At 35.5% G+C, this 26,342-nt stretch overlaps 1 protein-coding gene across 1 annotated transcript in view; it reads left to right on the plus strand.

Moving 5' to 3' along the window:
* The window catches only part of rpap1 (RNA polymerase II associated protein 1), a 36,534-nt gene extending 35,100 nt beyond the window's left edge, over positions 1 to 1,434 (plus strand). The window contains exons 23-24 of the mRNA XM_073826986.1: positions 881 to 937; positions 1,080 to 1,434. Of these exons, the coding sequence (XP_073683087.1) occupies positions 881 to 937; positions 1,080 to 1,223 (201 nt within the window). The 3' untranslated portion in view covers positions 1,224 to 1,434. The remainder of the gene's footprint in view (positions 1 to 880; positions 938 to 1,079) is intronic.
* Positions 1,435 to 26,342: the final 24,908 nt, after the last annotated feature.

Below are 26,342 nucleotides of genomic sequence, written 5' to 3' on the forward strand. Positions count from 1 at the left end.
ATTATTTCATTTGTATTTTATTTTAATTTTAATTATTTTATTTTATATTTATTATTTTTAAAAACTTAAGAGATTTATTTTGATATTACAGTATTTTAAAAAATATAAGTACAATGTAAAAACATGTATGTACACAATAAGTGCTTTGTACCAAATGATTAATTACACAGTAAGTACACAGTAGTTAAGGCCACCTAATATAAAGTGGGGCCGAATTCTTTAATGACATCAAATGAAACCCTAAATGAAAATGTAGTCATCTTTAAGTCATCCTCATGTTGTTAAAAACCTACAAACCTTACATGCTTACATGGAGCACAAAAGGAGTGTTTAAGCTGCTTTAAAAGTAAATGGTAACTAGAGGCTGTCAAGCTCAAAAAATAAAATAAGTCAGAATGATTTGTGAATTTAAAGTGATTGGTCTCCTGGTACAGTATACACACTGCAAAAAAGGCTTGTCTTAGTATTTTTGTCTCGTTTCTAGGCAAAATATCTAAAAATTCTTAAATTGAGATGCATTTTCTAGATAAGCAAAATGACGTAAGATATTTAGTCTTGTTTCCAGGGGGAGAAAACTAAATTAAGTACATTTTTCTTAAAACAAATAAAATTATCTGCCAGTGGGGTAAGTAAAATATTCTTAGAACAAGAATATTTTACTTTGCAGTGCATACCACAGTCTATGTGACATTTTAAAGCTTTTTTTCTCCAGGGAAACTATAATTTATAAAAGCAAGCGCTTTGTCACACAATCCCAAATGGCGTGGTTGGGTTTGAAATATGTCTGAAGAGTGAAGCAAGAGTGATCGATGGTCTCTTAGTTGTCTTATTTTGTTATTTTGCTGTGAGTTATGACTGACTTGACTTACACACTCTGTAGGAGGTGGAGGCGACACGTCGAAGCCTGCTGAGAAAGACCTACTACCTGACAGATGAGGTACCATCCGGCATTCACCTCTTCCTTAAAGAGACATTCCATTTTCTGCTTTTATCTCCACTATATATCTCTCTTGATCTTCTCACCATTCATGGTTTTTGTGTATCTTTCAGTGACATGTCTGGTTTCTTTGTTTCTCCAGGTGTTAAAGAACCACCTGCTTCTTTTTCGGCTGCCCCAGCAGAATTCAGAGCTGGGCTTCAGCGCCTATGAACAGCTGCCCCCCATTCGTGCCCGCAGGTTGGAAAGCATTGTGGGAACAGCAGTAAAGGGCGGAGAAAGGTGAAAAAGGAAAATTATGTTCCTACAGCTTCCAAGGTTATTTGTAAACTACCATTTTGACCTATAGGAACAAATGGAAACCATAGACTTTTAAAATAAATGTTTTGTTTCTCATGGATATGGTGTGGTTACTTGTGTCCATATAGCCTTTTTTTTAGATTTACAGTGGTGTGAAAAAGTGTTGGCCCCCTTCCTGAATGTTTGTCACACTTTAATGTTTCAGATCATCAAACAAATTGAAATATTAATCAAAGATAACATAAGTAAACACAGCATGCAGTTTAAATGAAGGGTTTTTTTTATGAAGGGGGAAAAAAATCCAAACCCACATGACCCTGTGTGAAAAAGTGCTTGATCCAAAGAAATTCAGGAACAAATGAGAAAGAAAGTAATTGAGATCTATCAGTCTGGAAAATGTTATAAAGCCATGTCTAAAGCTTTGGGACTCCAGCGAACCACAGTGAGAGCCATTATCCACAAATGGCCAAAACATGGAACAGTGGTGAACCTACCCAGGTGTGGCTTGTCGACCAAAATTACCCCGAGAGCGCTGCAACGACTCAAAAAGAGGTCACAAAAGACCCCACAACAACATCTAAAGAACTGCAGGCCTCTCTTGCCTCAGTTAAGGTCAGTGTTAATGACTCCACCATAAGAAAGAGACTGGGCAAAAATGGCCTTGGAGTTCCAAGACGAAAACCGCTGCTGAGCAAAAAGAACATAAAGGCTCGTCTCAGTTTTGCCAGAACACATCTCGATGATCCCCAAGACTTTTGGGAAAATACTGGACTGACGAGACAAAAGTTGAACTTTTTTTGGTGTGTGTCCCATTACATCTGGCATAAAAGTAACACAGCATTTCAGAAAAAGAGCATCATACCAACAGTAAAATACGGTGATGGTAGTGTGATGGTCTGGGGCTGTTTTGCTGCTTCTAGACCTGGAAGACTTGCTGTGATAAATGGAATCATGAATTCTGCTGTCTACCAAAAAATCCTGAAGGACAATGTCCGGCTATCTGTTGACCTCAAGCTGAAGCGAACTTGGGTTCTGCAGCAGGACAATGATCCAAAACACACCAGCAAATCCACCTCCGAATGGCTGAAGAAAAACAAAATGAAGACTTTGGAGTGGCCTAGTCAAAGTCCTGACCTGAATCCTATTGAGATGCTGTGGCATGACCTTAAAAAGGCGGTTCATGCCCGAAAACCCTTCAAAGTGGCTGAATTACAACAATTCTGCCAAGATGAGCGGGCCAAAATTCCTCCACAGCGCTGTAACAGACTCATTGCAAGTTATCACAAATGCTTGATTGCAGTTGTTGCTGCTAAGGCTGGCCCAACCAGTTATTAAGTTTAGGGGGCAAACACTTTTTCACACAGGGCCATGTGGGTTTGGATTTTGTTTTCCCTTCATAATAAAAAAACTTCATTCAAAAACTGCATGTTTTATTTACTTGTGTTATCTTTGATTAATATTTAAATTTGTTTGATGATCTGAAACATTAAAGTGTAACAACCATGCAACAAAAATAAAAAAATCAGGAAGGGGGCCAACACTTTTTCACACCACTGTATAACTCTATCTGGATAGTAAGACAATTCCATAATTTACAGGGTTTAGCCAGTTCTTTTATTTCCACCCAAATCCTAAATGTCAGGGTGTTTTTCCTCTCTCCATCCGCAAAAATTCCCAGACAAATTATACTGTTTTTGGACAAACACCAGGGTCATGTGGTCATGTAAACCCTGAGTTTAAAAGCAGGAATTAATTAAAAAGTCATTTTGGAAATCTTTTTTGACCACTACTAAGTGCTGCATTGTTGCTTTGCGTGGTGATGTGTGTATTTTTGTAACAATGGAGGCTTTTGTGACAGAAATGTTTGAAATTATTTACACTACTAGTTGAGCCGGCTCTGTACCACATTTAGGGGGAGCCAAAACGAGGCGTTTACTGTTAAAACAATTTTTGTATAGATACACATACACTATATATATATATATATATATATATAATTACTAATGAGTTTCGTTTTACTAATATCACTGATGAACAATTGCTGTCCAGATAGTGCTTATGATTACAACTGATGAAAAAATGAGCAAATTCTTTAACATAAAATATTAGCTTGCGCTTCTTTTAATTGCACTGATAGTGGGGAATCACAAAGAACCTTTTAAAGGTTGTTTACTTTATTTTCTTTTATCTTACACTGAGATGACTCATGAGAGGCATGAGCAACATGCTCCACTTATGTCAGTACAATTTAAAGTATTGCATAATGAGAAACAAACACTGTACCCTCTACAATATACTGAAATAAAAGTACCACAAAAATGACTTCAAAATCAAACGGAAAATTACTTTGGACAAATAAAGACAAAGGGATGTTTGTTTTTTAATCAACTCTGACTTGACCTGAATGTCTGTGAAAATAGCTGTGGTCACTGTTTGGTCTTAAAGCTACATTCTTCCTTTAGAGCTTGTAGATCTTCCTCTTCAGTATTTTCATTTGCATCTAACTTTAAAAAGACTGAGCAAAGAAGTGAACCTGAAAAGACTACTGTGTAAAAGAGGGTAAATTCCCAGTAGTTCCAAACCTTGTACGACCTTTGTTCATAGTCAGAACATAAATGTATTTGTATTTTTGATGAAATCCGAGAGCTTTCTGACCCTGCATGGGCTGCAATGCAACTACCATGTTAAAAGCCCAGAAATGTAGTAAAGATATCATTAAAATAGTCCATGTGACATCAGTGGTTCAACCGAAATGTTAGGAAGCTACAAGAATGCTTTTTGTGCATGAAGAAAACAAAAATACAACTTTATTCAACAATTTCTTCTCTTCCATGTCAGTCTTGTTTTCTAAGCAACTAAGCAGTTTTTACTTGGCGGATGATAAGTGGAAAAAAAAAGCTTGAGGCCATGTCCACACTAATATGTTTTTGTTTGAAAATGCATCTTTTTCTCTCAGTTTTGGCCTTGCATCCACACCGAGGCTTTTTTTTGTAAAGGAAACCTGAACTTTTTGAAAACACTCTCCAAAGTGAATAAATTTGAAAACACAAATTTTGAAAACGATGACGCATATTTAGTCATGTGACACACATTGTACCAATAGACATCACGCGTCGGTGAATAAAGAGATATTTCCATAAATAAAATCCTGTTGACGTGAAAACGTATTACAGTATGCCTGTTCCATCTGTATAATCTTGGTGAGTTTTTGGGAGGTTTTACGCATTCACAGTAAGGCAAATTTAACGTTTTCCTACGTTTCGGTGTGGATGAGAAACTCTTGGATAATGCTTGAAAACACAAGTGTGGATGAAGAACGTTTAAAAATGAAAACTCTGTTTTCAAATGTGTCCGGATTAATGTAGATGTACAGATCTGGCCATTAAAAATGCGTCTATTTTCACGCGGCAGCCTGCAATTCGGCACGCGTGGGCACGCGTCCTGCCGCAGCGGCTTTTTTAGATTTTTTTACAACGTTGTTGCACTTCATATAATATCCACCAGGTGGCGCAAGGAACAACATTCTGTAGCCAAACACCATGGCCAGCTCTAGGGGGCGTTGGTCACAAATACCAGTACAATAGTTCAATGATTCCTCTTTCCTGAAATTATGGTTCAAACCAATAGCAAAAAGATAGCCTATTCATAAGCAGGTGCAGTTGTATTGTTATTTTGTTTTCTTTCTTTGTTTTCCTGACGAACATTTATTAGACTGCATCGGAAACAGAAATGTTAATTTCGGTTATTTTATTTCTCCAACCGACAACTGACGTAAACCGCTAAATTCGTTTTCAGGGATTAATTATACACAAGCAAGAAGCAGCATAAACATCAGAACCTCACGTGCAGAGCTTATGCACAGAGAAAAACCCAACAAACCTATATATAATAATAAATAAAATAGGCCCACATAAGAAATATATGTTTTTCTTTTCTGAATGAATAATAATTTAACAAATTAATAAGTAGCAAGCCTATATGCAGAATTTTAGGCAATTTCTGTGATGCGCCCTTAAACCAGCATCTTGTTTCCATTTTTTTTTTTTTTTTTACAAATAGCCTACACGTTTTTTTTTTGTTTTTTTTTTATTTTTATTGTGATTGTACACAAATAACAGAAATATGTAAAATATCATAGTTTTAAGCAATGCCGTACTCTTGAACGAGTATTGTAAGCTGTATCCACTTTATTAAGGGGAAAAAAACCAAGTGATCCTGACGGCACCGCAGGCAGTTAAATAACTCGACAACTTTCACCTTCACAATAACATACATTATATATTTCAGCGTTTTAAAGCAACATCAAATTAAGATATGCATGTTTAAGAGGTAGTTCGTCTTTTTCTTTTTCTAAGATACACAATTTTAGATACACTGACAATTAATTTGAGTAGAGACAGATAGAAATGGGAAGGATAAATATAAACTACAGTATTTTTGCGATTTTGGTGCTTAGAAATTTATTCTAAGCGGGCCGCGGGCGAATAATATAGTTAATATAGCGCGGAGCGGGTGGATGCGGAATAAAACCTCGTGGAAGCGGGACTGGAAAAGCACTTTGTTATATCCTATAGACTATTTAGATACTTCATCATCAAGCAAAAATTTATTCATAAGCAGGAGCAGTTTTATTATTATTTTCTTTTATTTTTTTCCTGTTGAACTTTTATTAGACTGCATTGATAATAGAAATGTTAATTTCTGTTTTTTTTTTTTCCAAAGGACAACCGACGCGTTTAGTTATTATTAACGACAAGATTGTCTTAAATTACATTTAAATTGAATCGTGGCTGTGACACATTAATAACAGTTAAATTCGTTTTGAGGGGTTAATTGTACACAAGCAAAAAGCAGCATCAGAACATCACGCGCAGATCTTATGCACAGAGAAAACCCAAAAAAGCTGTATGTAAAATAAATAAAAATGCCCATATGCGAAATATAAATTTCTTAATGAATAATAATTTAACAAAACGAAATAAAATAAAATTAATAAGTAGCAAGCCTATATGCAGAATTGTAGGCAATTTCTGTGACGCGCCCTTGAACCAGCATCTTGTTTACATTTTTTTTTTTTTTTACAAATAGCATACACATCTGTTTTTTCATTGTGATTGTACACAAGTAACAGAAATATGTAAAATAGCATAGTTTTGAGCAATCCCTTACTCTTGAACGAGTATTGTAAGCTGTATCCACTTAATTAAAGGGGGAAAAAAACGTGATCCTGACGGCGCCGCAGGCAGTTAAATAACTGGACCACTTTCACCTTCAGAATAAAATACATTATATATTTCAGCGTTTTAAAGCAACATCAAATTAAGATATGCATGTTTAAGAGGTAGTTCCTCTTTTTCTTTTTCTAAGATACACAATTTTAGATACACTGACAATTAATTTGAGTAGAGAGGAATAGAAATGGAGAGGTTAAATATAAACTACTGTTTTTATAGAGTTAAAAATTAATTAATTAATTTATTAGTATTATTACTATTATTATTTTGATTTGTTTTTGCGATTTTGGTGCTTAGAAATTTATTCTAAGCGGGCAGCGGGCGAATAATATAGTTAATATAGCGGGAGCGGGTGGATGCGGAATAAAACCTTGTGGAATCGGGATTGGAAAAGCACTTTATTGTTATATCCTGTAGACTATACTTCATCATCAAGCATGGGCGTCGGGAGCAAAAAAAATGTGGGTGGGTCCTCCCCCAGAAAAATAAATACTTTAGTATATGCCATTTTCTGTAGTCTGGTGCCTTTTATTTAATGTTTTTACACAATGCAAATACTCCATATTTACAAATATTACAAAAGACGGCTGTTCTGCAACATTTTCAGTGGCGTAAGTGATAATACGAGTAACACATCGTTTTTGACGCGGGAGACCCGAGTTCGCATCCGCCTTATGGTGAAATCATTTTCGAAATCGTCTCCCTTTTCACTTATATCACATCGGAAAGGCATTTGTTTATTTGTTAATTAATGAAATAATTGAAAAGTTGAAATAAAGTATCAACTAGGGTTAGGTCACCTACCGTAAGTGTATCTGAGCACTATACTGTACTTTTAGGAGTGTTAATAATTAATTTTATTATTATTATTATTATTATTGTCTTTAGATTTGTTCTTACATTTTGATGCCGTACATTATTATGACGCACTGCCCATGCAGTTTTTTTTTTTTTTTTTTTCTTAAAAACTAATTGAAGTGAAAGGGAAGAAACCCATGTAGATTTGGCCTAATGTCCATAAATACTATAGCCTAGTATTGTATCCTAATATAGAAAATAATTTAGACAAATAAACAGAAGGCTCACTTTTGAAAACAATAAAGCTTAGCCTATATGACTGACAACGAATACAACAATTGTTAAGTATCAAAAGTGCTCCAGTGAGTTATGCAATTTTTTTCCACCTTTTTTTCTTTTTCTTTTTTTTTTAAAGTGGAAAAGTAGTTCTTCTATTTCGGAGAAGTTCATTAAGTCTGTCTCTTAACAGCTTCCAGTCACGAACTGCGGGTACTCCGACCAACGATCAGTAAAAGTTTTTTTTTTTTTTTTTTTTTTATTCATCTTTAAACAGCTCCGATTTACATCATTTTAGCCTGGAACTAGGCTTAAGTCTGTTCTGGGAAACCAAAGGGAAGTGTAGTTTTTTTTTAATTTTTTTTTTATCAGTTTTCTGAAAAGTAGCCGTTAATGAGGCATCAGAGTTAAGCGGCATGCAGTATAAAGAGCGAAATGTTTATGAATGGCAGAGTGGGGGTGGGGTGGGGTGTTGAATGCTGTCTGTTGCCTTGTTGTAATCAACATTTGGAGACTTGGGGGTGGTGGGGGCGGATTCCGACTGCATTCAGTTGCATTTCGAATTCAGCATTCAAATGCATGCCAGGGAGAAGGGGAAAGCTTTCCTCACACGCTCCACTTTTTTCAAAACATTAGTGTCCAACCTGACACGCGGGTCAGTGGATAAACAACCCGAACCCGACCGTTTTCAAATAACCCACCCGCAACTCGGACCGCAGAATAAAAAAAATAAATATTGTACCCGACCCGCCTCCTGACCCGTATGTTTAATACTAAAGTGATTAAGCTGTGGAGATGCAGTCTGAAATATCCCGACATCAGAAATCCATTGGTGTACAAGCTAAAAAATAAAATTAAAATAAAACAATGTGTCCTGTTGTAAAGTCGTTGCCGTATTGTTGTGTATGAAGTTCAGATGTTATTATTTTAAGAAATATATATGTTTTAGGATTCTCCTTATTTTTGTTTTAGACATCCATCAATTACGGTGAATAAAAAAAATTCCGCGCTGGTGGAAACAAGACTTTCGCTTCTACTTTTGAGACCGGTGTTCTGACGTTTTTCTAAAAAAAAAAAAAATAAGAATTCAAAATTCAAAATTTATTGTCATAAAAACAGAAGGTGAATATAATTCAAAAATGTTAAGTATTTGCTGATTAAAGAAAACATGAAGGATGCCGCTTAATATTTGGCTTTTACGTGAACTTTAAAGCATATCCCTCATTCCATTTGTTTTCTTTGTTTTGTAATCTTTATATTATTTTCGTGAAATGTATTTTTGCTCAACATGCATTTCTCGTGGCCACGAGTTTAATGAATAAACCAACCTGCGTGACATTAGTAACCCAGAATTATTTGAGATATTTCGTTTTGAGTTAAGAAATTGTTTGCCTATATTAATTGTTATAGAAATTAATACAATATTAAATAATTATACAGGCGATGCTGTATATGCTAATGCTGTCTGTGCGCAATGTAGACAGCTTTCACAAGTGTTTACATGTATTACATGTTGGCCTACTTCAAATTAAATAGCCCTGCAAGAAACATTTCATGCATCCCACAATCTTGTCCATTGACTGACCTTCTTTTTTTCCCATTATATTTGTATTATTCGTTTGTATTCGTTATTTTTTCCTTCATTTTGATCTCGTTACATAACATTCTGAATGTAAATGATACTGTAAAGGTGCTATGACTGGGGTTTTTACTGGAATGCAGTTTAAAGGTTAAATTTAACATATATTGTATTTTATTTAGTCTAACTAATAGACAAATAACTGAAGAGTGAATCATTCACATAGTTTCATTTGGAAATAATTTATCGTCACACAGTAAAATAGGCCTACATTCCTTCTCTTAACTAAAGAATTGAACATATAAAATATGAATTGAACATATTTTATTTTGTTTAGTCCAATTAACAGACTAGACTATATAAATATTAAACTGTTTTACTGAGAAATGAATCATTCACGTAGTTTCATTTGTAAATGAAAACATCATGTATCGTCACACACGGGGATAAATACAATCAAAAAGTCAAAACGTAATTGGCATAATTGTCAGGCGTTAAAAATAAATAGCCCTAACCAGGTATTGAAATAATAATAACCTATAATAAGAATAAATAATAAGTGATTTAGAGCTATCTACTTTTTTCTTTATTGTGAATCGCTTAACCTAAATAACTTTATATATGCTATTTGGCATATATTTAGCAAATATTGTGAACTACAATTATGCCAATAAAGTTTTGACTTTATGATTGTATTAATGCCCGTGTGTGACCATACGATTTACAAATGGAACGTGAATGATTCACTCGACAATGAAACACTATATAGGTTATAATTAGACTAAAAATGAATATATGCCATATAGTATAATCAAAGCTTTCATGGCATGTCAGCATTTATCATTTAGATTCGGAATGTTAAGAGATCGAAATTAAGGGGGACATACTGAATATAAACGAATAATACATTTATTACAGAAAAAAAGGATCAATTAATGGATAAGACTTAAGGATGCATAAAATGTTTCTTGCAGGGCTATTTAATTTGAAGTACTTATATGTAATAAATTCTTGATAAACTTTTGAATGCTGTCTACATCGCGCACAGACATTCGCATATACAGCATTGCCTATTGTTAATATATAACTTAATATTGCATTAATTTCTATAACAATTAATAAAAACATTTCTTAACTCAAAATAAAAAATATTAATAAACCTATCTCTGATAATCCTGGGTTATGGTTACGCAGGTTTGTTTATGCATTAAACATAAGGATGTCGTTACCTCGACAAAATAATCTTGTGGCCACGACATAATATGACATTCCCAGGAATTAATATCTCGTGGCAATGACAAAAAGTAATATGACGTTCCTACGAATTCATTTGTGTGGCCACGACAAACATAAGTGAACCGAAGGTGTCCCCTCCAGGTTACCGTACCTTTTAGTTTGCAGCAATGTTTTCAGCCTGCTCCAGTCCAGTGCGTTACATGACTGCCCCCTACTGATCATGTCTTTCCTATGTCATTGTATTTTCCGTGTTCCTTTGGAATACACCGGCGTCACGCGAGACCACTTTACTTCCCGCGCGCATTTTAAATGGCCAGATCTGTAGCCTGAGACTGTTGTGGGAATCCAGAAAATAAAAACACCTCAATATTCATGGTGTTCAGTTATGTTGACTGTTTTTGAACATGCAATCATTATTCAGTATACGCAAAACTACTCATATTCTCTGGAAATGTTCCCTTCCCTTTTCTGCATGATCAGTGAAGTCCGATCTTCAAGCTGAAAGTTCTTGGTGATTTAACAAAAATCACAACCAGTGTAGTCAGAATCCCAAGCTAATGACTCTTGCAAGATGGTTTGGTTTGTTTGTCTGACTCACTTACTAAACCACAACCGCAAGTCGATAATCATAGTCAGCTCCAAGAACTAAGAAATTATAGCCTACCATGTTATGTTGTAGAGCTTGTGAGACCTAAATCAGTGTGATTTGTTATTTATATCACAATATGTAGTTACATATTTTTGTAAATTTGAAATTGTGTTGTCAGTGGTATTTCATAGAGAGAAAGGAATGAATGTATTATAGTATATATTTTGTCTTTGGGTCATTACATTTCTCACATAGATTTCTGCTCGTTCGAAATCAGATACAGATAAAGTAGCACAATAAAGATTAAATTTATATGAATGCATTAGTGCGAGAGTGATTGTGTGTGTGAATTAACTACCAAGCAGCATCTCTGTAATAGTGAAGCTGTGGGTTTTAGGTACTATGAAATATATGGTAGAACTTTTCCGTTTCCTATTGAGAAATCACAGAATAGTGTTGACAATAGAGTGTTTTGACAAGGCGGCCATATTGGCAGCACTGAACGTAAACGATGCAACTGAACCGAACAAAACTTGCATATTTTGTTAATTATTGCTGCTGAAAATGGTCAGTTATTGTCATGTTTTGGGCTGTACTAATCTGTTAGACCAGGAAAAACATGCCAAAAGTTATAACAAATCAAGGAGAAGAGTGCACAAAACTGTCTGAGGAACAAAAGGCATTTGTGGGTTGGCTAAACTGAACCAGGATTTCTAGAATCTTGGCAACATTTGTGTTTGTTCTTATCATTTTCAGTCAGGTAGGTGAAATATTAAGCTAATATCTTAATACTGCTTGTACATATCTTTACCACCTAGCTTTAGTTTGTCAAATATTGTGTCCTTTCCTGCTAAGGTGTGGGTTTAAGTTGCTATGAAATACATGCTAGAACTTTTCAGTCTCTAAACTATTTTATTAGTTTTGAAGTGTTGACAATAGAGTGTTTTCACGACTCTGCCAAATTGGCAGCACTGAACATAAACGATGCCACTGAACCGAACAAAACTCGCATATTTTGCTGATTATTGCTGCTGAAAATGGACAATTGTCTTGTTTTGGGCTGTACTAATCTGTCGGACCAGGAAGAACATTTGGAGTACTATAGATTGCCAAAAGCTATATCAAATCAAGGAAAAGAGTGCAAAAAACTGTCTGAGGAACAAAAGGCATTTGTGGTTGGCCAAAGTTGAACCAGGATTTCCAGAACAAGAATCTTGACAACATTCGTGTCTGTTCTTATCATTTCCAGTCAGGTAGGTGAAATATTAGGTTAATATCTTAATACTGCTCGCATGTATCTTTGCCACCTATGAACTTTAGTTTGTCAAAATATTGTGCCCTTTTCTTCTTAAGTCCTTCTCTATATGAGACCCTGACCTCAAAACAAGTCTTAAGTAGCAGAGGTATGTTTGTAGCAATAGCCAACAATATTCTTTTATGCCAGAAATCATAAGGATATTAAGCAAAGATCATGTTCCATGAAAATATTTCTTAAATTTCCTCTGTAAATATATCAAATGTAATTTTTGAACTTTATTTGGACAACTTTAAAGGCGATTTTCTTAATATTTAGATTTTTTTGCACCCTCATGTTCCAGATTTTCAAATAGTTGTATCTCAGCCTATCCTAACAAACCGTACATCAATGGAAAGATTATTTCAGCTTTCAGGTGATGTATAAATCAAAATTTCCTAAAAAAAATTTGATCCAGGGTCACATATGATTTAGCAGCTTCCACACGTTTTTCCCCATGGTTTAGACGGCATAAATTAGCAGAACAATGTATTCAGTAGTACATTAACCGTGCAATCCATGCTGTTGTTTACATCTGAGTATCGCCAATATGGCTGGGCATCTGGGTTATTTTTTGGGGGAATCACAGAACAGTGTTGACAATACGCCTTCGGAGTATGCATTTATAATGCATTTGTGTGGAAACACAGCGTAAATGTGGACTTCAAAGATTTCCTATCCTATTGCGCCCTTTATAGGATCAGCGTCAAGCTTAAACTGTCATGGCATGACTAGTTGATTAGTCGGTGCAACCCCTAATTACCACATTTTTGTTGTTTTACATTTAGTAATGAAATTATCAAAGCATTTGAAAACAGAATTTAATATCATTAAGAAACAGGAACTGTAAAATTCCTAAAAAAAAAAAAAAAAAGTGCATGGGTTGGCCTGGTGTTTTGTAAATGCACAGAGCCCTTTGTATGCTGTCCTTGCAGCTTCCTCCTCATCTTGGTGTTTAAAGGGGTCATATTAAGTTTGCTAAAAGGAGCATTACTTTGTGAATTTGGTGTAATGCAATGTGCTTATGCAGTTTGAGGTTCAAAAAACATTATTTTCCACATACTGTACATTTTTGTTGCTCCTCTCTCCCCATCTTTCTGACACGCTTTGATTTTTACAAAACTCATCGTTGATGGAAACTTAGATGTTCTCTGATTGGCCAGCTATCCGGTGCATTGTGATTGGCTGAATACCTCAAGCGTGTGACGGAAATGTTACGCCCCTAACCATGTTGTGATGCCATTTCTAGGCGTGCAGAGAGAGAGAAACAATAAAACCCGTTATGAACGAGGCATTTGTTGCATCCAGTGGGGACATAACTACTTATTATAATGACTCATACAGTCTTTTTACGCATTGTGTTGCGCGCATAAACAACACGATGTCTGCATTTTCGATTGTAGAACGAGAAACAACAAGCACTTTTCTGCACTGCTCAAAACTTGCGCTTGAATAGTCAGTAGCAAATTCTTTAAAGGAACACTCCACTTTTTTTGGAAATAGGCTCGTTCTCCAACTCCCCCCGAGGTAATAAGTTGAGTTTTACCGTTTTGAAATCCATTCAGCCGTTCTCCTGTTCTGGCGATATCACTTTTAGCATAGCTTAGCATAGATCATTGAATCCTATTAGACCAATAGCAATACAGCATCGCGTTCAAAAATGGCCAACGAGTTTCGATATGTGTCCTATTTAAAACTTGACTCTTCTGTAGTTACATTGTGTACTAATACCGGCGGAAAATGTAAAGCTGCGATTTTCTAGGCCGATAAAGTTAGGAACTACACTCCCATTCCAGCGTAATAGTCAATGAAGTTTTGCTGCTGTAATATAGCTGAAGCAGGTGCAGTAATATCACGCAGCACAACGTGACCAACTGCATGCACAGGGAGCGTTCCTCATTGGAAGTTACCTAGCTGGGAATTAATTTCAGGTGCTTGGTGATATTTACTGTGCCTGCTGCGTCCATATTATGGCAGCAAACTTCCCTGACTATTACACCGGAATGGGAGTGTAGTTCCTAATCTTAGTACAGGATATAACTAAAGAAGAGTCAAGTTTTAAATAGGACAAATATCGAAACTCGTAGGTCACTAAGCTATGCTAAAAGTGATTTCGCCAGAACAGGAGAACGGCTGAATGGATTTCAAAATGGTAAAACTCAACCTATTAACTTGGGGAGAGATGGAGAATGAGCCTATTTCCAAAAAAGCGGAGTGTTCCTTTATATATGAAAACTTACTTACAGGCTGTCAGTCAGAAGCGCAGACGTTTTTTCGGAAAATTTACACCTTTCTTTGCATATACATATGAGAGGTGTTATGCTTATCTTCCCATGCTGCGATGTGCACAAGTGGAGGCGTGTTTGAACGAGCCGTTTTAGAAAGGCATGGCTGAGAGTCTTGACTTTTATAATAAATATCTATTTTGTTTTAAGACTTAAACCTTTGCAACTTTACGAATCTATGTACAAACAGCTTGTAACACTCCAAAGACAAAGGAAAACAAGAAACCGCATCATATGACTCCTTTAAATGTCATTAAGGAATTCAATAAAATTTAAGTAAAATGCGAGAGAACGGGAAAAGGCGGCGGTTGCCGGTTGTTTGCTCTTTCAGGAATGCTGACTTTTTGCTTGCCAGTGAAAGACAATGAAGCCTCCTGTGAGCTCTGCTAATGCTAGTCACACGGTTCAGCTGACATCTGGTCTGCATTATATCACAGGCAGGGGGCACTGAGTTTCACTACGGCTCCTGTAGACAACACAACATCTCAGCTACAGCACCCACCGTGAGATCCTATTTATCCAAATTTGTTTTTGTCCAGACTCATTTGTGCCGTTTTAAACTTCAAATCGCTGATGGAAATCTGACTCCGTTTACTTGTTTGTGCAATAAGCAAAATGTCAGAGACATTGTTTTGTCTTTACTTGCTTTTATTAAAATTGAAAACGATTTTAGCCACTAATGTGTAGTCCTTTTAAACACAGACCTAGACATAGATGTGCAGTTATGGAGGTTGTGAAGTGCACAGGCTCTGCTGTTTCTCACTCTTTTACAAATAAAAGCACCTTGCCTACATCTGTGTCTTCAGGGCATGTGTGACACATGCTAGCGATGATCTATTAGTCTTGTTTATACTGCAATATATTTTAAGGGTGTGAGATTTGATTTTCAAAGCAGTAAACTATGAGAGGCTTTATATTTCTTTGGTAATAGCCACTGACATTTTTAGCAGAAACATGTTTTCTTAACAGCTTTTCTGGTCATTCGTTTTTTCTAATGATATTGCAAGAGAAGGAAGCATATTTGTCCAGCGCTGCCGGTTTGCAAAAGTAACAGCAGCAAATTAAAAACATGAATTCCTAGTATATTGCCAAGAGTTGCGGAAACGTGTTAACAATAAATAAACAGAACAAGACGACAAAGGAAACAATGATGGCAGTATATTTTATGTGCAGTTAAAACTTCTCAATCTATCAAAAAGTTCTTTGGCTTAGCTAAACGTTTGTGAAAGCACAGAATTATTTCCCTGCATCATTTTGATGTAAAACCTTAAATGTGACCCTGGACCACAAAACCAGTCATAAGGTTAAATTTTTCAAAACTGAGATGTATACATCATATAAAAAAACAATAAAAAAAGCTTTCTATTGATGTATGGTTTGTTAGGATAGGACAAAATTTGGCCGAGATACATCTATTTGAAAATCTGGAATCTAAGGGTGCAAAAAAATCAAAATACTGAGAAAATCACCATTAAAGTTGTCCAAATTAAGTTCTTAACAATGCATAATACTAATCAAAAATTACATTTTGATAGGTTTACAGTAGGCATTTTACAAAAAATCTTCATGGAACATGATCTTTACTTAATTTCCTAATGATTTTTGGCATAAAAGAAAAATCGATAATTTTGATCCATACGATGTATTTTTGGCTATTGCTACAAATATACCCCAGCGACTTAAGACTGGTTTTGTGGTCCAGGGTCACAAATTAGCTCAAATGTCTCATGACTAAACAGAATTCAGGGAATGTATGCCTCATATTCATTATAGAATTATTTTTGGCTGGATATGAAACAAAAATAAGCTTCCAAGACACATCCTTTTGTTTTTAGTATTTTTCTGCCACTTGGTAGTTAATCTAATTAGTTATCATTCCTTCTCACATGCGTGAACACAGACAGAGAACCCTTTTGTGTGCCTCTAACTTACATTTTGTGTGTGTGTGTGTGTGTGTGTGTGTGTGTGTGTGAATGTGTGCAGCTGAAATATAAGATGTTAAAAGCATGATTTCTGTGTAGTGGTAACAGAGTCCAGATGTGCCGTATTAATAGCAGTGGATGATATTCAGGTTGTGCCCGTAGGCATCTGTAAACCAGTCCCTTAGTGTCTACTTACACAAGTTTACAGTTTCCCACTCAATCTTTTTATGACAGCTTTTCTCCTGTTCATGGTTTGTCACTTGGATGACCTCCCGTGTAACAAATTTTTACTTCATTCTTTAGACTACATTTGTTTGCCGGTTCAGAACGTCTGTCTAAAAAGTCCAAATCCCACCCATTTTTTTAGGGGCTTTAGAGACTAATCGCTCAAAATTCACCACAGTGCCCTTTTTTTCATATGGCTATACAGACACGTTACAAATCCCTGTGTACAGCAGCTGAGGCAAACAGACCGTGTAATATGAAGGAGTCGGAGCCCCAGCCTAAAGGAGCTAAATTGGTGTCACCAGGTCATAATGTTATTAGCTGGGATAGTAATTCGGTGAGACTGATTATATTAGACATAGGACATGGTGCCCTGGCAACATCTCAAGCCCTTGACAATACCCACATTGAGCTGGAAGCATGTTGACCGCAGGCAGAAAACAAGCAAAGGGGACGCGCTCGCAGATTCTCGCAATGCAGTTGTTGTGATTGCCTCTTCAGCAAATCTTCAGCTGCTCATGTGTAAGCTGAAAAACAAACAGATGCCAATTGTGAGTAAAGAGTATCTTTGTCCATTACAAGTCATGCAGTCTTTGAAAATATTCAGAGTTAGGGCTGTCATTAAAATCGACGAGATTTGTTTTAGTCTGAATTTATAGTAAAGTTGTTTTACTGGCAAATATATCAGATTGTACCGTATGGGGCCGTTTACATGTCGCGCCTAAAAATGCGTGGAAAACGCTAGGCGCGCCGCTTTCTTCCTTATCAACAAATCGCTCGGGCGCTTGCGCTCCGGACGCTCTGCCGTTTCCAAGCAACCATCAGCTGCGCTCTAGCTCCAAGCCTATGCGTCTCCATGCATTGTTTCTTCTATAAGCGTCAAAATAATGGGGGCTTGACAAATCACAAAGTTCAGGAAATCCCTGGACCACAATGATGAGGTGCTCCTCCATGTTTCTGCTGAGGTTTCAATGTAACGGAAAAACGTGAGGAAGCTGATTGGTTAGTTCATGTCACATGACCTGCGGTGCGCTTGCGACATTCTGAAAAGTTGAGATGTTTTTAAATCGATGCGGCGCGGACGCGCCTGGAAAAAACGAGCGCTTCGCACCGCGTGCGCGTCGCGACCGCGTCGCTTCCAATATGCGCGCGCAAGCCGCGCGTCTCCATTTGAAATAACGAACTTGCGCGCGCAAAAGATGCTTCATGTGAACGGCCCCTTAGAGTTCCAAAATAAGAAACAAACTTTTATATTAGATATATATTGGATGAAAATATATGTCTCCAAAATATGGCTTTAAAAAAAATAAAATAAAAGTGGTCGCTTGGCTCAACTTGCCCCCAGTGAGGGGTAAATTGAGTCACATGGAGTTAAACTGTGTCACTGATTATGCTGAAGTAAAATTGAACATTTTCACCTTGTGCTGTATCAGAGCAAGATAAATTCAATAAAAATGTCTTCTTAAAATATCTGTGTGGTCATTCATCCAGGGAGTTTCTTCAGAAAAAAATCCTTCAGGTTCAACAAATTCTTTGGTTTAACAGCATTTTTGTGTTTTTGAACCCTTCCAACAATGACTGTTTGATTTTGAGATCCATCTTTTCACACTGAGGACAACTGAGGGACTCATATGCAACTATTACAGAAGGTTCAAACACTCACTGATGCTTCAGAAGGAAAAACGATGCATTAAGAGCTGGGGGGTGAAAACTTTTGAAGTTGAAGATCAGGGTAAATTTAACATTTTGTCTTCTGGGAAACATATTAAGCATCTTCTGAAAGGCAGTACTAAGAAAAAAAATATGATATTTAGGCAAAGTAAAATAAAATGTACGCATTTTCATTCTGTTCAAAAGTTTTCACCTCCCGGCTCTTAATGCATTGTGTTTCGTTCTGAAGCTTCAGTGAGTGTTTGAACCTTCCGTAATAGTTGCATTTGAGTCCCTCAGTTGTCCTCAGTGTGAAAAGATGGATCTCAAAATCATACAGTCATTGTTGGAAATGGTTCAAATACACAAAAATGCTGAAAAACCAAAGAATTTGTGGGACCTGAAGGATTTTTCTGAAGAACAGCAGGCAGTTTAACTGTTCAGGATAAACAAGCGACTCAGGAGCAACTATCACTAAACAAAAACCGTGGTGGATCATTCAGGTGACAACAAGGTATTAAGAATCAAGTGTATGTAAACTTTTGAAAAGGTTCATTTCTATAATTTCAACTATTATTTTCGTCTTTCATGTGAAATATCCTATTCATGTCAGTACTAAATAAGAAATAACATGCATTTTGTATGATCCTTCTTATTTTGGTAAAATAATTGCATTAGATAATTGCATTGGATTGTGCAGTTCTCTCTCTACAAATATACACATCTGAAGTGGTTTTATAGTATTAGAGGTTTGAAAGAAGCATTTGTCATCTGAAGTAGGTCTGGACTGCAGAATGATGTTCATTATATTTTAGAGACACCTAAATTGTTTATCCATACAACTGATTTATATTGCTATAATTGCTCACTATGTATCACAGTTTTACTAAGTGCTGCCACAACTAATATGTTATCTTATAAAGAGCTCAAATGTGTAGTAGAAAGTAACATTCTGTACACAATCGTTTGAATAGCTTCTGTCTGAATGGATGCTGATGTGTGGCATGTCTGCTCAATTTGTGAGGACGTATACTAAATTGTCTTTGTGTCTCTCTGTTGACTGGTCTTTAGATTACTGTTACTGGGAGTTTCTGTTTTTCACTTCACAAATTGATTCATGCACTGTCAAAAGAGAATTATGTCTGTGAAAACCATAGTCTTCCTATCGTCCTCTCAATTTCACTCTTGCTTCCATAAATCTCACAGCACAGTGCTGCATTGAGATACTTTGGCAATCGTTCACTGCTGCTGCAGTTCATATGGATAACAGCATCCACACAAATGCTGATGCAAGATTGAATTTTGCCCATAAGTAAAAGTACTCTCCCAAAGGCCATATGTTATGTAAGAGCAGATAAGTGACATTTCAGAGGGGAGACTTAAAGCAAAGGCCTGCTGAGAGCCATTCATGAACTGACTGCTCCTTAACATCTCTGTGGAGAGAAAACCAATGGATGCAAAGGTCTCTGTCTGTGTTACGCTAATTTATACTGACACTGTTTTGAAACACTTGCCAGCCCATTTTACTCTGTTTTTTTTAAACGACTAAATCTTAGATCTCTTTAAAAAGGTGAGGGGCCGTTCACACAGAATGTTTCAGTGTTTCTGCACTGTTTTTCCATTGTAAAAATGCTCTAAATTAGGGCTGCCACTAACAACTCTTAATATCGATTCATCTATCGACTAATTTATCGATTAATCAGTTAATCTGAATGACAAATTTCCCAACAAAAAAATCAACAATGCTTTTGATTATTAAAATTTAATGCAAGCATTAAAATGGAATCCAGAAAAAAAACTGGTAAAAATAAAACTGTAAAACTGAATTAATTAGACAGGCTTTTTAATTAAAAAAAAAAATTAACCATTAAAACAGTATAGAAAAATTCAAACTGAAAAAAAAAATGAATTTGGAAATAAAAAGGATTTTATAGGGCCCTATAATTATAATTATTTTCTGTGGTAATAAAAATAGATGTAAGTGAACAATAGCCTTTAAAATGACTTGAAATACAAATATAATAGCAATGAGGCAACAATAATTAGTTCAAATAAAGACTCAAAAGCAAGAAATCATATGGTTTTATTACACAAAACTGTAGACATACATAATGTATTATAAACAATAGAGCTAATGTATATTACGCATTATAACAAATGCCTACAGAGGGCGCCAACAGCCTGACGATTGTTTTTACATTTCCGTGCGCGATCTAAACCTTGTTTAATATTGACTTAACATTTGAGTCAAATGTCCAGTTAATCTTTAATATTTGGCCATATCTTTACCACAGAAATGCTACAGCCACAGTCATTTTATGAATATGTGGACATCAAAATGAGTGAGGGTTTAAACTTTTATTTTGAAATTGCGATGGACACTTAGCAGCATCATGAGAAAGATATTGATGTTGAATGCTTGAATCTGATTGAACGTTTTAATAGACCCAAACTCAGAACAACACATGTAAATGATAACAGTTCCTGTGAAACAGCATACTGTGAACAGAGCTGCTGTGAGACGCACCTACATAACCTATAAGCATGTAAATAATTGATGCACATATATTAAACCTACATCGAATATATTTATTCAAGTGAATGGTAGCGTTTGTGAATTCACAATTATGCGTAATTATGATTTTTAAATAGGTTTAATATGTAATGCAGCCTTAGAAAACTGTAACTTCCGGTATTTTGCTGGTTTTTCGATGTGGGCTAAATGGAATCTTGATTTTTAAAAATCAAATAGTCCATTAGAATCAACGAATGATTAAATTTGAAGAATTAATGTTGTTCAGGAGCACAGTACAGGATTTCTTGATAGGTTAACAATGACAGGTTTATATTAAAAATGAACAAGCTCAACTCAACCTCAGCAAAAGAGCCAGTTTGCATGAAGTCTGTAGTGAATGAGATGGTTGCATCAAGTAAAACCTTTTTTTAGGCTTCCAATGGGATCTACGTGCGTTTTATGAGGTCAACATGAGCTCCATTTTCTACTATTACAATCAGTGGAAAAAATAAATGATGATCTATCACACAGCATGCTCATCTCTAGGTTTCTTTTTGGGAAGAATAATTTAAAAAAGCAGGTAAACAACTCACATACTTCAATATAACCCATTTCTTAAGTAAAATAAGACTTAAAATGGCATGAAAACGTAATTTTAGTGAGTAATAAGCTTGGTGAAATTTAAACCAAATTTCCATGTCAGTGGACCGATATTTACCAAGCTTTGATGATGATCTGAAAAAAATCAAAAACAGTTAAGAGTTAACTATTAAGAAGAAGAGCTGAACATACATTCACAAATAGAATTGTTCTTAGAATTGCTGTTTTGATGCCCAGGGCAAGAAGTTTGGCATACAATGTGTAAAATTTCATTTTTCCTCATATGAAGCTATCGTATGCTTCAAAAGAGCATAAAAGAGCATAGCACATGGACCACTTTTATGATATTTTATGGTGCTTTTTCAGAGCTTGACAGCAGTTCCTTTTCACTTTTATTATACTGAGCTGTGAGGATATTTTTCAATATTCACCTTTTGTGTTTCACAGAAGAATTCTTATGGAACAACGTAAGGGCGAGATAAAATGAAAAAAAAAAGGGTGATCTACTTCTTTAACAGCGGATTTCCTGTTCAAAGCGTTGCCCGTAAACTCTATTTGACTTATTTAGGTTGTCCTCCCACGTGAGTCATGCTACTCCTAATGGATTTGACCACTGTAAATGCATAGATATGTGCGTCATTAGAGTTTGAAAACACTGCCAATACGGTGAACTTTCCAGCGTACGTCAGTGACAGCCCAGCATGGGGCCGCCGGCCTCATCAATAGATCCTGCATTAATTGTTAAATGACGAGCAGCTTGTTCTCTTGATGTTCGATGACACACACCCACAGTGTTTGATGTACGAATCATCAATAATGATCTAGAGACCTTGCCAGGGCATGGAGTGATCGCGAATCCGAATGCGCTACAGCTTCTCTCTCCCTCTGTAGTTTGTGGTGTTTTCATTATTTATCAAGTAGCTAACGAGGATGATGCTTTTTAAGTCTGTTCTACAAAGACAGCTCAGGGCCTTTGGTTCGGCTCAAAAGAAACCTAGAGATGAGCATGCTGTGGGATAGATCGGCATTTATTCTTTCGCTGATTGTAATGGCAGAAAATGGAGTTCATGCTGACCTCATAAAACGCACGTAGATCCCATCGGAAGTCTAAAAATGGAAGGTTTTACTTGTTGCAACCATCTCATTCACGGCAATGCAAAAAACAGTTGAGGTCAAAAGTTTACATACACCTTGGAGAATCTGCAAATTGTTGATTATTTTACCAAAATAGAAGGGTTCATACAAAATGCAAGTTATTTTTTAATTAGTCTTGACCTGAATAAGATATTTCACATAAAAGACATTTACATATAATCCACAAGAGAAAATAATAATAACTGAATTTATAAAAATGACCCTGTACAAATGCTTGATTAATAATACAGTGTTGTTACCTGAATGATCCACAGCTGTGTTTTTTTTTTTTTTTTTTTTTTTTTTTTAGTGTTGTTTGTCCCTTGTTTGTCCTGAACAGTTAAACTGCCAGCCTCTATTCAGAAAAGTCCTTCAGGTCCCACAAATTCTTTGGCTTTTCAGCATTTTTGTGTATTTGAACCCTATCCAACAATGACTGTATGCTTTTGAGATCCATCTTTTCACGCTGAGGGCAACTTTGAAGATCAGGTAAATTAAACTTATTTTGTTTTTTGGGAAACATGTAAGTATTTTTTGTAGCTTCTGAAGGGCAGTACTAAATGAAAAAGATTTAAAATTTAGGCAAAATAAGAAAAATGTACACATATTCATTCTGTTCAAAAGTTTTCACCCCCAGCTCTTAATGCATAGTTTTTTCTTCAGAAGCATCAGTGAGCATTTGAACCTTCTGTAATAGTTGCACATGAGTCCCTCAGTTGTCCTCAGTGTGAAAAGATGGATCTCAAATCATTTTCTCTTGTGGACTACATGTAAACGTCTTTTATGTGAAATATCTTTTCTAGGTCAGTACTAAATAAAAAAATCCCTCTTATTTTGGTAAAATTATTAACATTTAGCAGATTCTGCAAGGTGTATATAAATGTTTGACTCCAACTGTACACCTCGATCGCAGCTTCCAATTTCTGTGTATTTCCTACTTGCTGAAGGGCACAGATAAATAACGGATTGATGTGAAGATTGTTTTAAGTTCACTTAAATTAAAAGTTATTTTTTAAAGTCTAATAAATGTTCAGATTCATAGCTCTCAATTATAATGTAATGTTGAATGGCTATAGTCAATAGTTAAATATTAGGAAAATGTCTTAGAGACATCAGTAATATATCAGTGATAAAAAAATATTTAACAAATATTAAAAATATACTGTATTTAAGTCATTTTACATCCATTTGAAGATTGATTGTGAAATTATTGCAATATAAAAGTATATTTATAAACTTTAATGTTAGATGGGATTAATCGTGATTAATTACGGAAAAAATGTGTGATTAATTAGTATTTTCTATCAATTGACAGCACTAGTTTTTTAAAAATGTTTTATGTTTTTATTTGCACAAGTGATGCAAAAAATATCCCGTAAGCAAACTAAAGTGAGTAATGCAAGTAAAGCAAATATTTTCATTGCATCATCACTCTAAATTACTCGCAGGATGTTTTTCGTGTCACTCGCGTAAAATAAAATTCTTAAAACTTTGCAGATTTTCTGCTTGATTCTACTTGTGCAAATAATTAAATTCACTTTTGGTGTGCACAGACCATTAAAGCTAAAGGATAGGTTTTAGTGTACCTGATTCTACAATTTATTATGCATATGCAAAATCACTAAATGTGCCCCATTCACATTACTCTCCAGGCTTTTATTGCAATTTCAAACATTTTATGTATAATTGCTTAGCACATCTGTATTTGCAAAAAACAAATCTTATGTAAAATGCTTGATTCTTTGGGGAAATTGCTCATCTGAACATTAAGATGAAGGATGGAAGGCTTCCTGTGTCAGAGAAATGATTGGGTGGAGTGGATTTTCTTTTTGTAAAACTAATCTCATGTCAAAGTGTTCACAGGCAAGCTTGAGGGAAACTCGGTTGAGAGCACTTACACTGATCTGTTCTAAGAAAATACCTATTTTGTAGAGCTTTCATGAATCATTTTTTCTTTTTGTCTGTTTTATCCATGAACCCTTGAACTCCATTAACCCTTTTAGCTCTTTTCAGGTAAAAGCAAAGGGTGTAGAAATAATATAACAGCATCTGTTTGGCACGATTAGGGACAATGACGGTCGGTTTTGTGTCTCAATGTTTGCATCAAGCAATCCAAATGCCAAAATAAGCCAACAACGATAAATTTCGAAATCACTTACGATGAAAGGTCAGAGTTTTCCATTTAATAATGTGAGTTTCCTTTGTACAGAGCCTGTGCTCCAACAGTGCATTGAACCATTAAGTTCATCAGCACATGGCCAACCTTTCAGGGCAAAAGCCTTTTAATTGGATAATTGTTTAGCACCATTTTCCTTTTGTTATCCTCCTCTTGTGTGTTAGATCAAGCCCCAGGCTGGAGGCTAATGTGGGCTAATGAAAAGGAAAAATGGCATCGGTAGATACAATGATCAAGGCCCTCGGCCAGCCAATGCATCTCTAGGCAACCAGTATTGATCTTGTACGTAAGCTCATGTTTATCAGGGTTGCTTAGGGGAAGATCATGCCTTTGGAATTAGTGGACCGAGGTTTCCAATTAGTGGTTCTGCCTGGCTGGTCTCTGATCGCCCCCCCTAAGTTTCTGGGCTAATCAGAACAGACTAGAGCCCAAGAGACCTGTAGTATACCTCAGACAGACAGATACTGTAGAACGCTAGTGGTGAATGAAGATCAGGTCATTTTAAATGTTCTCAGCAGGGAAGTTTATGATTTGTGTCAAAAATGTATTTTCTTGCTATTAGGTACCTTGAGAAAGGGTCAGATTTGTAAGCAGATATATTATAGACAAATACATTTTAAGGCAAACGATCATTCGACTGCATTCAGCTTTGGTTGGCCTATCTATTTTTAGACATATGTAAAAGAAAATGCATAAATGTGTAAATATTTCTATTATTAGATTTTTTTTTTTTTTTTTTCAGATAATTGAATTTGTTTTTGTAATCAGTTTCACAAAATGTAGATAGACACAGTATGCAAAAGTTTGGGAGCCACATGCAGAATCTGTGAAAATGTGAATTATTTTAACAGAATAAGAGAGATCATACAAAATGCATGTTATTTTTTATTTAGTACTGTCCTGAGTAAGATAATAAAAAGATGTATTATAGTCCACAAGACGGGCTGAAAACTTTTGAACAGGATGAAGATGTCCAAATTTTTCTCATTTTGTTGAAACATCATTTTAGTACTGCTAAAGCAACAGAAGATACTTGCATGTTTCAAATGCAAGTATAATTTACCAATTAAGTATAATTTACCTTGAGCTTTAAAAAAAAAAAATACTACAAACACATTTACATACAGTCAAACCAAAACCCTTCAACATTTCTCACATTATCACAGTTTATTTGCTATAGTTTAGAATATGTGACCCTGGACCACAAAACCAGTCATAATGTTCAATTTTATTATTTTTTTGAATAAATAAGCTTTCCATTGATGTATGGATTGTTAGGATAGGACAATATATGGCTGAGATACAGCTATTTTAAAACCTGGAATCAGAGGGTGCAAAAAATCTAAATAACGAGAAGATCACCTTTAAAGTTGTCTAAATGTAGTTTTTAGCAATGCATATTATTAATTAAAACTTAATTTTTGATATATTTACGGTAGGACATGTATAAAATATCTTCATGGAACATGATCTTTACTATCCTAATGGTTTTTGGCATAAAATAAAAATCGATCATTTTGACCAATACAATGTATTGTTGGCTATTGCTACAAATATACTTGTGCTACTTAAGACTGGCTTTGTAGTCCAGG

The sequence above is a fragment of the Garra rufa genome, chromosome 21 (assembly GCF_049309525.1).
Source record: "Garra rufa chromosome 21, GarRuf1.0, whole genome shotgun sequence".
Taxonomy (NCBI): Eukaryota; Metazoa; Chordata; class Actinopteri; order Cypriniformes; family Cyprinidae; genus Garra; species Garra rufa.